We start from the raw sequence: 14,845 nt of genomic DNA, 5'->3' as shown, positions 1-14,845 counted from the left end.
CCCCAGAGCAGACCTCAATACATTCATTAGACCAAACCCAGGATATTTACCGCACCCAGATCACCAAGTGCTTGACATAGGTCAGCACCAGGCCCCTACATACATCAAGCTTCACATAAAATGCTGGCCTTCTACATGCGACCTCACACTCGTAATATCCTGAGGCTGGCTCGTGTCAGGATTTTGTGTGTTGGCAAAGCCTCCTAGAAAAAATGGGCTCATTAGCATCCTTGTAAAGACTTTGTATAATTATATTGGGTGTTTGCATCAATATAAAATTAAGGTGTAAATTGGAGAGAGGGGAGGACAATGAGATCACAACGCCATGCAGTCTAATTATGGAAGTTGAAATCTGTGTGTCCAGTGCCCATCCTGCTGGAAGTTCAGCCAAAGAGTAAAAAAGAGGAAAGTAATTGACACATCCGTCCAACAATCTATAAAATGTATAACACACTTTATTGCAGATTCATTAAAAGCATGGTTTTCATATTTTTGGACTCCATGTTTTTAATGAATCTCCAATAAAGCTTGTTATACATTTTATACATTGTTGGAGGGATGTGCTGATTACTTTCCTATTTTTGAATAAAATTAAGAAATTGAATTAAAAGTAGAAACAAGTTGTGGTTGCTGTAAGCCCCATACATAGGCAAGTAAGGATATATAAAAATAATAATATGGTTGTAAATTATGTTAGAGCAATATCCTAAGTTTTGCTTTTTAGTGTAAATGACCAAAATCATGTCTGATAAAAACATTTTCCTGTCTTAACTTTCTTTCTAGAATATGTATTTTACAATCACTCTGTAAAATTTGGAATTGCAGAACTACCCAAAGTAAGATTTTTTTTGTTTATTTATCTATCTATTGATTAAGTACTGATTAAGATTTTTAAGGTGGAATTTCAAATCCCCAAATAGCAATATTTTCTACAGATCCACCTGAATTTTGCAGCTGTTTTGTCACAGACTTGTACTAAAATCCACCAAGGAATGATTTGTGAAAATTGCACCCTGTTTTCATGTAGGCTTATAGCAAAATTCTTTTTTGCATAAAAAAATAAGAGAAACCATACTACACAGCTTTTTAGGCCCAACATTAAGTATAGATTAACTGCTTTACACGCTGCTCAAAAAAAAATTAGACGAACATTTAAAGCACACATCAGATCTCGATGAAATAAAGATTTCAAGTTTGAAATCTTAATTGGTATAATGATGTAATTCATTTAGATCAAGTGTGAATAAGGTCCAGGGAAAGAGAGGAAGAGGGGAAAAAAGAGGGAGAGCGCTATCTAAGCGTAGTAGATGAGTCAATTTAGCCTGGTGAGAAAAGTACAACTTCAAACTTGCTCACCTGGTGTGGTTGTGCAAGGAGGCACAACACTGGGAAAAGTTTGCAAACAAGGGTGATTAGTGTTGAGCATTCCGATACCGCAAGTATCGGGTATCGGCCGATACTTGCTGTATCGGAATTCCGATACCGACTTCCGATATTTTTTCAATATCGGAAGTCGGCATCGGAATCGGAAGTTCAAAGTTGATTGACAGCCGAAATGACGTCATCATGATGCGCGGTGTGTGCGCATCATGATGCGCTGTCATTTCGGGCCTTCCGGGGGTCTCTGCCGGCCTGCCGGGGGGCTGTGTGGACTGCCCGGGGTCTGTACCGGCCTGCCGGGGGGCTGTGCCGGCCTGCCGGTGGTCTGTGCACCCTGTGGGGGTCTGTACCGGCCTGCCGGGGGGGCTGTGCCGGCCTGCCGGTGGTCTGTGCACCCTGTGGGGGTCTGTACCGGCCTGCCGGGGGGCTGTGCTGATGTCCGGGGGTCTGTGCAAGCATCGTCCGATGGGACTATAAGTCCCATCTGGCGATGCCTGCTACCATGACAGTGATTGACACATTAGCCAATGATGGGACAGTAGTAGTCCCATCATCCGGCTAATGTGTTAAATGTTAAAAAAAAAAAAAAAATACTACATACATACTACATACATACTACATGCATGCTACATACATACTACATGCTACATACATACTACATATATACTACATGCATGCTACATACATACTACATACATACTACATACATACTACATACATACTACATACATACCACATATATACTACATACATACTACATGCATGCTACATACATACTACATACATACTACATACATACTACATACATACTACATGCATGCTACATACATAACACATATATACTACATGCATGTTACATACATACTACATGCTACATACATACCACATACATACTACATACATACTACATACATACTACATGCATGCTACATACATACTACATGCTACATACATACTACATATATACTACATGCATGCTACATACATACTACATGCTACATACATACTACATATATACTACATACATACTACATGCATGCTACATGCATGCTACATACATACTACATGCTACATACATACCACATACATACTACATACATACTACATGCTACATGCTACATACATACTACATATATACTACATGCATGCTACATACATACTGCATGCTACATGCATGCTACATACATACTACATACATACTACATGCTACATACATACCACATATATACTACATACATACTACATACAATACATTCATACAATACATACATAGACATACAGTACATATAACATAGAGTAACATACTTACCAATACTTGTCACATTGTTCCCCGAAGCCATTGTCTTTTACGGAATAAATATTAACATAACAAACCACAAAAATACTCACCCACGATCCGAAGCAGTCCACGAGTGTGTCCCACGACGATCTTGGGTAGAGAACTGCAGCATCAGCTGTTGCTGCCGTTCTCTACGGGCTGCAGGAATCCAATGACGGAAGGTAGGTATCCTTCCGCACTGTATTCCTCCGCCACTTAAAAAAAAAAAAGTCCCTAGTCTCACTTTATGCCATTGCTGCGTGGGAAATTCCCACACAGCAATGGCATAAAGTGAGACTAGGGACTTTTTTTTTTTTAAGTGGCGGAGGAATACAGTGCGGAAGGATACCTACCTTCCATCATTGGATTCCTGCAGCCCGTAGAGAACGGCAGCATCAGCTGATGCTGCAGTTCTCTACCCAAGATCGTCGTGGGACACACTCGTGGACTGCTTCGGATCGTGGGTGAGTATTTTTGTGGTTTGTTATGTTAATATATATTCCGTAAAAGACAATGGCTTCGGGGAACAATGTGACAAGTATTGGTAAGTATGTTACTCTATGTTATATGTACTGTATGTCTATGTATGTATTGTATGAATGTATTGTATGTAGTATGTATGTAGTATATATGTGGTATGTATGTAGCATGTAGTATGTATGTAGTATGTATGTAGCATGCATGTAGCATGCAGTATGTATGTAGCATGCATGTAGTATATGTGTAGTATGTATGTGGTATGTATGTAGCATGTAGTATGTATGTAGCATGCATGTAGTATGTATGTAGTATGTATGTAGCATGTAGTATGTATGTAGCATGCATGTAGTATATATGTAGTATGTATGTAGCATGTAGTATGTATGTAGCATGCATGTAGTATGTATGTAGTATGTATGTGGTATGTATGTGGTATGTATGTAGCATGTAGTATGTATGTAGCATGCATGTAGTATATATGTGTTATGTATGTAGCATGTAGCATGCATGTAGCATGCATGTAGTATGTATGTAGTATGTATGTAGTATGTATGTGGTATGTATGTAGCATGTAGCATGCATGTAGTATGTATGTAGTATATATGTGGTATGTATGTAGCATGTAGTATGTATGTAGCATGCAGTATGTATGTAGCATGCATGTAGTATGTATGTAGCATATATGTAGTATGTATGTAGCATGTAGTATATATGTAGTATGCATGTTGCATGCATGTAGTATATATGTAGTATGTATGTTGCATGTAGTATATATGTAGTATGCATGTTGCATGCATGTAGTATATATGTAGTATGTATGTTGGATGTAGTATATATGTAGTATGAATGTAGCATGTATGTAGTATGTAGTATGAATGTAGCATGTATGTAGTATGCATGTTGTATGTATGTAGCATGTATGTAGCATGTAATTTTTTTTTTTTTTTTTTTTACATTCAACACATTAGCCGGATGATGGGACTACTACTGTCCCATCATTGGCTAATGTGTCAATCACTGTCATGGTAGCAGGCATCGCCCGATGGGACTTGTAGTCCCATCGGACGATGCCTGCACAGACCCCCGAAGCCTGCACAGACCACCGGCAGGCCGGCACAGCCCCCCGGCAGGCCGGCACAGCCCACCGGAGCCTGCACAGACCACCGGCAGGCCGGCACAGCCCCCCGGCAGGCCGGCACAGACCACCGAAGCCTGCACAGACCCCCTGGCAGGCCGGCACAGCCCCCCGAAAGGCCCGTACAGACCCCAGAGAGGCTGTACAAGGCAAAAACAGGGTTTTTCTTATTCCGATACCGGAAGTCCCATAGACTTGAATGGGACTTCCGGTATCGGAATCGGCGATACCGATACTTTTTTTTAAGATCGGCCGATCCATTCCGATCCGATACTTTGAAGTATCGGACGGTATCGCTCAACTCTAAGGGTGATCCTTCCACCGGAATGCTGCCCGTCTGTAATAGCATGGAGATAATTTCCCTCTCCCAGAACGAAATTTTCCTCCACCTGATATTGCGAATTAAGAAGTTTCAGGTTGCTTCCTTCAGAGGATCCTTAACCCAATTTGAAGCAAGAAGGTTATATAGCCGAATAACTAAGTATCTCTGATGTTAAATCAGATGATATTTTATTGGCTAGGTAAAATGCAAAATTTTATAAAAGACAATAAAAACTTTAAAACATTTTTTGTTATAAAAAACACAACGCGTTTCGGCCATGTAGGCCTTCATCAGGTGTATAAAAAAATAATATTGTTGTAAGCTATTTATACCCCATTTTCATTGCTAATGGGTGTGGTTCTAATAACTGAGGAACCAATCACTATTTATCAAACTCTTTAGCAGTTAAAGTATGTATATTGTAACTTCATCCCCAAGAAAAGAATGGTGTGCACGCATATTATAAAACATCATCCCTCCTTCAGGGTTAAAACAGTATATCTGTAAATTTTAGGCAGTCACACGTAAGTGTACATGTTCCAAAAAAAAACACCTGTTCATATGCCTGATTAAACACCTCACTTCTCTTGGTGCAAGCGGTCAGGCAGTAAACTAGAAGAACTGCAGGTACTAAAGATAATAAATAAATTAAATAAATAAATAACAAAAAACTAACATATATATTAAGAGTTTGATAAATATTGATTGGTTCCTTGGTTATTAGAACCACACCCATTAGCAATGAAATGGGGTATAAAAAGCTGACAACAAAATAATAATAATAATAATAATAATAATAATAAATTTTATTTTTATAGCGCCAACATATTCCGCAGCACTTTACATTTCAGAGGGGATTTGTACAGACAATAGACATTACAGCATAACAATAATCACATACAGTAGATTATAACAAATACCAAAAGGAGTGAGGGCCCTGCTCGCAAGCTTACAGTCTATGAGGAAAGAGGTAGACACGAAAGGTGGGTGGTAACAGTTGCTCTGATTGTATGGACCAGCCATAATGTTAAGTGTGTAACAGTACAGACACAGAGGGCTTATGGATGCATAAAGGATGTGGGAACATGATGCTGGGAACCTGGTTATGGTAAAACTTTTGGCTCTGCCACACAGGGATAGGTTAGGTTAATGTGTTGAGGCGATAGGCCAGTCTGAATAAATGCGTTTTCAGGACACGCTTAAAATTGTGGGGATTGGGGACTAATCGTATTGACCTGGGAAGTGCATTCCAAAGAATTGGCGCGGCACGTGTAAAGTCTTGGAGACGGGAGTGGGAGGTTCTGACTATTGAGGATACTATCCTCAGGTCATCAGCAGAACGGAGGGCGCGGGTAGGATGGTATACTGAAACAAGGGAGGTGATGTAGGGTGGTGCTGAGCCATGGAGGGCTTTGTGGGTGAGGGTAATAAGTTTATACTGAATTCTGGAGTGGATGGGTAGCCAGTGTAATGACTGGCACAAGGTAGAGGCATCGGTGTAACAATTGGTGAGGAATATGATCCTGGCTGCAGCATTCAAGACAGATTGGAGAGGGGAGAGTTTGGTAAGAGGGAGACCGATTAGAAGAGAGTTACAATAGTCGAGACGAGAATGAATAAGAGAAACAGTAAGAGTTTTTGCAGAGTCAAAAGTAAGAAAAGGTCGAATTCTAGAAATGTTTTTGAGGTGCAGATGACAAGAGCGAGCCAGTGATCGAATGTGGGAGGCAAAGGAAAGCTCGGAATCAAGTATGACCCCAAGACAGCGGGCATGTTGCTGGGGAGTAATAGTGGAACCACACACAGAAATAGCAATGTCGGGTATAGGTACATTAGTAGCGGGAGGAAACACCAGGAGTTCAGTCTTTGACAGGTTCAGTTTCAGATATAGTGAGGACATGATATTAGACACAGTGTTTAGACAATCCCCAGTGTTTTCTAGAAAGGCTGGCGTGATGTCAGAAGAAGAAGCATATAATTGGGTGTCATCAGCATAGAGATGGTACTGGAAACCAAATCTACTGATTGTTTGACCAATAGGGGCAGTGTACAAGGAGAAGAGGAGGGGGCCTAGAACCGATCCTTGAGGAACCCCAACAGTAAGGGGAAGGTGAGAGGAGGAGGAACTGGCAAAAGAAACAGTAAAGGAGCGGTCGGAGAGATAGGAGGAGAACCAGGAGAGAACGGTGTCCTTGAGGCCAATGGAATGGAGCATAGTGAGGAGGAGCTGATGATCCACAGTGTCGAATGCTGCAGAGAGATCCAAGAGAATTAGCATAGAGTAATGACCATTTGATTTAGCTGTTAGCAGATCATTAGAGACTTTAGTGAGGGCAGTTTCAGTGGAGTGTAAAGAGCGGAAACCGGATTGGAGAGGGTCGAGAACAGAGTTTTCTGAGAGATAGCGGATAAGACGGGAGTGGACCAGGCGTTCCAGGAGTTTAGAGATGAAGGGAAGATTAGAGACAGGTCTATAGTTAGCGGCACAGTTTTGGTTGAGGGATGGTTTTTTAAGTAGTGGATGTATGATGGCATGCTTAAATGAGGAGGGAAAAATACCAGAAGAGAGAGAGAGGTTAAATATTTTAGTTAGGTGAGGGGTGACAGCAGGGGAAAGGGACTGGAGGAGATGTGACGGAAATGGGTCACTGGTGCAAGTAGTTGGGCGAGACGATGCAAGGAGCCTGCTTACTTCTTCTTCTGTGACTGGTTCAAAATCAGAGAGTGAGTTAGATGCAGTGGGGGAGGGAGGACAGTGCATGGTATGAGGGGATTTGGAGATAATTTCCTGTCGGATCTGGTCAATTTTTTCTTTGAAGTAATTGGCCAGATCGTCAGCTCGGAGCTCCGTGGTTGGGGCCTGTACTCTTGGATTGAGTAGAGAATGAAAAGTGTCAAAGAGACGTTTCGGGTTATTGGACAGTGAGGTGATGAGGGTGTTGAAATAGGTTTGTTTGGAGAGGTGAAGGGCAGTGTTGTATGTTCTAAGCATAAACTTAAAATGGATGAAATCTTCGTGTAGATTGGATTTTCTCCACAGACGTTCGGCGCACCTGGAGCACCGCTGCAGGAAACGTGTTTGCACTGTGTGCCAGGGTTGTCGCCGTCTGTGTTGTGGTGTTCTATTTATAGGGGGTGCAAATTCATCCAGGGCAGTTTGAAGTGTTTCATTGTAATGCTTCAATGCAGAATCAGGACATGAGAGGGAGGAGATAGGGGCCAATGAAGACTGCAAGTTCTTCAGAAGTTTCTGGGTGTTAATGGCCTGTATGTTTCTATAAGTCTGGACAGTGGGGGTGACCTGAGCAGCCTGGCAGTTCTTTATAGAGAATGAAAGAAGATTGTGGTCAGAGAGCGGGAGAGGGGAGTTTGCAAAATCATCCACTGCACAAAGCCGAGAGAAGACCAAGTCGAGGGAGTTTCCGTCTTCATGCGTTGGAGAATTAGTAAGCTGCGAAAGGCCAAATGAGGAGGTTAGAGATAAAAGGTGAGTAGCAGATGGGGAGAGGGGAAGAGCAATGGGGATGTTGAAATCTCCCATGATGAGGGTAGGGATGTCACAGGAGAGAAAATGTGGAAGCCAAGTGGCAAAATGATCCAGGAACTGATGGGAGGGGCCGGGAGGACGATACTCCACCGCCACTCGCATGGAGAAGGGGGTGTAGAGTCTGACGGCATGGACCTCAAAAGAAGGGAAGACAAGTGAGGGTACTTGAGGAATAACCTGAAAGGTACATTTTGGTGATAGGAGCAGACCAACGCCTCCACCAGCTCTATTGTCTGATCTTGGGGTATGAGAGAAGTGTAGCCCCCCGTATGAAAGAGCAGCAGCAGCAGTAGTGTCTGACTGCTGGATCCAGGTTTCAGTAAGAGCCAGGAGGTTAAGAGAATTAGAAAGGAAGAAGTCATGAATGAAGGAGAGTTTGTTACACACTGAGCGAGAATTCCAAAGTGCACAATTAAGAGAGACAGATAGCATGCAGGGAATATTAATAAGATTAGAGGGGTTTCTGAGTGTAGCAGTTGGGGGGTTTGACTTTCTATAACATGGGGGACCAGGGTTGGGAGCAATGTCTCCTGCGACTAGGAGAAGGAGGATAGAAAGAGTGAGCAGATGGTTAAGTGATTTGTGAGAGCGTCTCTGATGTTGAATGGTGGGACTGCCTGGATCTGTGCAATTTAACAATGTGAAAAGAGCGTGAGTGCTATACATAGGAGAGGAAAGAAGCGAGGGGCCAATATGGATGGAGTGTAGAGAGTTAATGCCAGGGCGGTGGATGTGTGTGAATGCAGCGGCCAGGATATAAATTACACAAATGCATATGGTATATATTTGTTGTACTCCAAATGTACAGGGAGTAGATGTATATAAATGTCTTACCTGTCTCCTGCTCTGTCTAACTGCCATGTTATAACTGCCAGAAGTACTTTGATACATGTACTTCGATTACATGTGCATAAATGCCACCCCTGCATAAATGCTCCCCCTAGCTATGTCTGAATATATAGAAGGTTAAGGCTAAGTTTTTTTTTTGTTTTTTTTTGTTGGCTCTCTCTTCTTGTTAATCAATCACACTAAATTGAGACACCAGGACCCAATAAAATGTTGTGGTCAAATAAACACATGTCCAGCACTACATGGATCATAAAGCACTTTGAAAAGTTTCTTGACCTCACAACATAAGGGGACAAGCAGAGTAAGTTGAAAATAACTATATACCAGATATAAGCTTGCAGAGTTGAAAACACATAGATAGCATTCAGGATTAACTGCTTGCTGACATTGAATGGAGACACAGGAGTGGATTCAGAGCAGAGATTGGAAAAGCTGGTTACCAGATATAAGCTTGCAGAGTTGAAAACACATAGATAGCATTCAGGATTAACTGCTTGCTGACATTGAATGGAGACACAGGAGTGGATTCAGAGCAGAGATTGGAAAAGCTGGTTACCAGATATAAGCTTGCAGAGTTGAAAACACATAGAAAATTATTTTTTTATACACCTGATGAAGCCTCGGAGCCCTACTGCTACAAGTAACCAACATACATGAAGGAGACCAAACTTGGAGTGCATACATTTCAAAAAATTATTGCCACACACCACTAAAGTAATAATAATAGTACAAATAGTATAATGGGCCTCTGACACCCCTCTCACTACAGGCAACACACCAGATGGAGACCCAACTTGGAGTCTCAACATTTCAAAAAAATATATCACACACCACTAAAGTGGCATCAAATTCCTGAGAAATAGCATAATGGTGCTCTGAGATGCCTTCCACTTCAGGCAACCCACCAGATGGAGACTGAACTTGGAGTCTCCACATTTCCAAAAATTGTCACACACCACTAAAGTGGCATCAAATTCCCCAGAGTAGAAAAAGCATATTGGTGTTATGAGATTCCTTCCACTACATGCAATACACTTTGAGTCTCCATAGATAAAAAAAAGTTTGTAACATCTGTAGCAACAGCAGGCACAAACTGCAATAACGCAAGATCAATGCATCACAATGCTGCGCAGTACAGAGTTGGCTGGATTCTCTGCACTGTTGGAACACGTGTCTCATTAATGGAGAAGATGAGGGCACAGGTGGAGGCCCTAGAGGAGGTGGAGGAGCCAGAAGCAGTAGAGGAAGTGTTAGATCCAGAGGTTTGCCCAGCAAATTTTTGGGGATTCCAAGATTTGTGGACCACATGCTCTTTTTGGCTTTCATCTACAAGGCGTACCACTGTGCAGCTGCCAAAGAAAGGGAGTCAAGTAGACAATAGCATATGTTGTCAGTGGTCTTTGGATATGATGAACTGGTGTTTGTACAGTAGAGCTTTTAGTAACATTACCACCTAACCCATGTACTTGTCGAACACCAAGCCTATTCCCCCTTCCACCATGATTTCGCTTTTTCCCACTCATGTTGGATGTATTTGTCTCTTCTTTTAAACAGCTGATTCACAACCCTACCCTCAGACCTGTCAGTCATCTGTCACTAAATTAACAATCAGTATTTATGTTCTTAGATAGTGTGCCTAAATTACAATATTAGCCCTAACGATTTTGATTAGGAAATGGTGCCTCCTGCCTGTGCCCCAATATTAGCCCAAATGATTTTGATTAAGAAATGGGGCCTTCTGATTCCTGACTGCAACACAGTATTAGCCCAAACTATTGTGATTAGTGAATGGGGCCTGATGCATATACCCTAATATTGCCTTAATGATTTTGATTAGGAAATAGGGCCTCCAGCCTGCACTCCAGCTTTAGCCCAAACGATTTTAATTAGGAAATGGGGCATCCTGCCTGCACCGCAAAATTATTCAAAATGATTTTGGTTAGGAAATGGGGTCTGGTGCCTGAATCCCAATATTATCCCAAATGATTTTGATTAATAAATGTGACCTCCTGAATTCTGACTGCATCACAGCATTAGCCCAAACTATTTTGAATAGGAAATGAGGACTCTTGCCTGCACAACACTATAGGCACAAACTAGTTAGATGCTAGAAGATTGATTTCACATAGGATTGGATCCTATCTAACTATATGACAACTTGCAACAGTAGGAGCAGGAACAGCCTCTCTGTGCTGTTAAACTGACAAAATGGCAACACCAAAACAATATGTCCACTTTTTATATCGAGAAAGACTTGTGACTTCAGCAGCCAATGACAGAAGCACTTGTGTCTGGACATGGTGGATGGTTTCTGCACCCTGATTGCCTGCCGGAATGTACACACATTAAGTTAACTTTAAAAAAAATTACACTCCGCTGCTACTGTGACCTATACACACACCCTCCCCTCATAAAGCACGTATCCCCCCGGTCATCATATAGAACCACTCTACCCTAGCCAAGGTCCTAACAAAACCATAAGTGGAAACACAATCATTTACTGAACTGTGCCCGAATTTAGCCAACTTCAAGGAAAAATGCTTGGGAATCCGAACACAAATCAGAATGAGCTAAATTTGTGTTGAATTTGAGATTGCGGAATGTTTTCTGAACAAGTTCGCTCATCTCTACTCAGCATGTTTTGAACACAATGGTCAACTCTATAGGAAAACCAAATCTTGACCACCATAGTTGTTTTAGCGCTACACATGGTGGGTGGGGTAGCCTTTGTATTCCCTTCCAAATTATATGTTTACATCTTTCGGTGTATGCTCTACACCATGGACAGTCTTTTATTATTGAACATACATATTTTCATCTAAGATCACCTCCAATTGGAGTACAGATCAACACCAGAGCATTTCAAATGGTAAAATATAATTACTTTTATTAATACAAATATCAAAACATTAAAAGACATACAAGTTTCCAAGATCAGTGCAAAAAGAGAGGGACCTGCAACTCCCATTATATGTATTTTTCTGCTGCATGGTATAGAACCTCATAGCTACTAAGCAATCAGTTGATGTATGCTCCTGGAAAGCTATACTATAAATGTCTGCTGTTTACTCAAACATGCAGAGTATAATGACTACACAGCACAAGCTCATCGGTTCAGATAAACCAAAGTTATAAAATAACATCCATGGTATACCTATGTAAACTAGTTAGCATTAGAGCTACTGAGGCCATTACCTGAATCCTGGCAGCGTTAATAGAAGTTCCCTGGGAGAAAAATCCCTCCACCCCGACATGCACGTTTCGCTCCCAGCTTCCTCACGCCCCCCGAGGAAGCTGGGAGCGAAACGTGCATGTCGGGGTGGAGGGATTTTTCTCCCAGGGGACTTCTATTAACGCTGCCAGGATTCAGGTAATGGCCTCAGTAGCTCTAATGCTAACTAGTTTACATAGGTATACCATGGATGTTATTTTATAACTTTGGTTTATCTGAACCGATGAGCTTGTGCTGTGTAGTCATTATACTCTGCATGTTTGTGTAAACAGCAGACATTTATAGTATAGCTTTCCAGGAGCATACATCAACTGATTGCTTAGTAGCTATGAGGTTCTATACCATGCAGCAGAAAAATACATATAATGGGAGTTGCAGGTCCCTCTCTTTTTGCACTGATCTTGGAAACTTGTATGTCTTTTAATGTTTTGATATTTGTATTAATAAAAGTAATTATATTTTACCATTTGAAATGCTCTGGTGTTGATCTGTACTCCAATTGGAGGTGATCTTGGATTTTTGTACTTATTTGTGGTGAGCATTACTATTGATAATTTGGCTAGGGTAGTAGTAATATTTTCATCTAAGTTCTGGATACAGGGAATGTCCTCATGATACCTAGTTTCCACTCTTGACCTATACTACCTGTTTAGGGTCTCACAATATTTTATCTGCCATAACCACAGATGCCCCTGGATTCATGACGATTTCATATATTCTATATATATTTTGTTATGATTTTTGCTGATTTTTATATAAATCCTTGTTACTTCACTGGGTGGGCGAGTGGGCTCACCCCTGCCCCGCACCGACATGCATCATTGGGATATTATTACTTTGCTCACATAACTGTATCCATTTTGCCTGCGTTACTCTCCTACATTCAGGCTATATGCCTTTACCTGTCTCCAGGGAGCTGCGCGTGCATCTTGCTCTTTGCAATTGCGCTTGCTTGTTTTACATTGCTACTGCCCACTAGCTGGATCTAATACCAGTGTTCATACACCTGCGATGCAGGCACACCTCTCTATTGAGGGCAGAGACAGCTGCCCTCTTTGGCATAATTCGTGACACTCTCCTTACTTCTGCTTCTGTGGGGCAACTACATGCTGAACATCGGTATGTATTCAATCTAATTAATTATCTATATAGGCATTAACAGGCTACACTTCCCCTGACAAAGCTTGCTACACACGGCGATACGCATGGGATCATGTCCCAGACCTGACCATGCTTCTTATACTCCTGCTATTGGTGTCAGTAGGTATACCTTATCCATGACAGGTCCACCAATATCTATTTAAAGGTATCCCTTTGAGGGCTGAGGCTATTCTCTTCATTCTCTTATCCACTTTATGGCATAGTGCCACCTCGCGTCTAGCCCTCTTTTTCCAATATATACATTCCCGTGCATACATTGGTGTTGCCGGTACATCCTTTAGCAGGCCTCCATCTGTTGGAATCTTGTCTTACCTGCCTTATTGGAGCTTTTTTTGATATATTATTATTCTTGGTTTTCACTATCAACTGGGACTTCTCCCATGTTCCAACATATGTGGTATTTTGTATAATTACCACAGTCGGGGGCTCCTTCTGTATTGGCTCTGTGCTTTATTGTTATATTATCTGTAGCTAATATATATATTTTCTCCTATGAACCTTTCATTAACATTACTTTCGGGAATGAACACTATTTGAGCTGTACTCTTTACTAGAGTTGATTGAATTTGTTCGGGTCCCTGCTTATTCAGCAAGCTATAGAGCTTACCGAATAAGCTGCAGCGGGAATCCGGATACGTGGAGTGAGCTGGCTGATCAGCTGATTGGTGCCGCAGCTGCATGTGTCGCAGCTGTGTGACAGCCACAGCACAAACATGTAGAGTCCGTGTGTTGGGCTCTTATTCGGAAAGCTTATTCGGTAAGTGCTATAGCTTGCAGAATAAGCAGGGACCTGAACAAATTCGCTCAACTCTACTCTTCATCTTACTTTGATTGGTGACTTGCTATTATGGAATGCTAGGTCTGGGACTCATTGCATGATTTTACTTGATTTACATGTATGTCTCCCCTTTCCCCCTTTTTTGCCAATAAAATTTCTTAAATTATACATACTGTATATTATACATATTAATGAGTGTGCATGTCACTAGGTACTGTAAGGTAGCGCTGTTATTCAAGTAGGGGATACTCGCTTAGCCACCACAAAACCAGATCCGGCATGGGTTTTCCATAAAACAATTATAGTCCATGCGGTTTATTCAGCATCATAACCCCATAGCAGTAACACAAAGTTCATCACATCAGCATAGCGTCCATGACAGAGTTCAGCTCTGTAACCCCTGTGGTCACTCAGGTAAGGCATACACAGGCTCTTCAACCTCAGAGATCTTCCCCATGTCAGGGTTTCCTCATGACTGCTTCACCTCATCATGCTGCAGATGGACATTCCCTCCAGGGAATCATCAGGCACGTGCAGCCATTTAACACAGCGTTCCTTGCTGTCAGGAAGACAGCCCCCATCTCTCCCAGATGGGGCCTTCTAAAACGGACCAACCAGGGCCCAGCATTCACCCATGTGACCT

At 41.8% G+C, this 14,845-nt stretch overlaps 1 protein-coding gene across 1 annotated transcript in view; it reads left to right on the top strand.

The window, feature by feature from the left end:
• Positions 1–14,845, top strand: part of LY86 (lymphocyte antigen 86) — a 92,845-nt gene that overhangs the window by 64,914 nt on the left and 13,086 nt on the right. The window contains exon 4 of the mRNA XM_073567319.1: positions 784–836. Coding sequence (XP_073423420.1) covers positions 784–836 — 53 coding nt within the window. The remainder of the gene's footprint in view (positions 1–783; positions 837–14,845) is intronic.

This window comes from Dendrobates tinctorius, unplaced genomic scaffold, assembly GCF_039654945.1.
Source record: "Dendrobates tinctorius isolate UK_male_01 unplaced genomic scaffold, ASM3965494v1 ptg000004l, whole genome shotgun sequence".
Lineage (NCBI taxonomy): Eukaryota > Metazoa > Chordata > Amphibia > Anura > Dendrobatidae > Dendrobates > Dendrobates tinctorius.
Note: the sequence above shows the minus strand (reverse complement) of the source record. Positions and strands in the feature narration are given on the sequence as shown.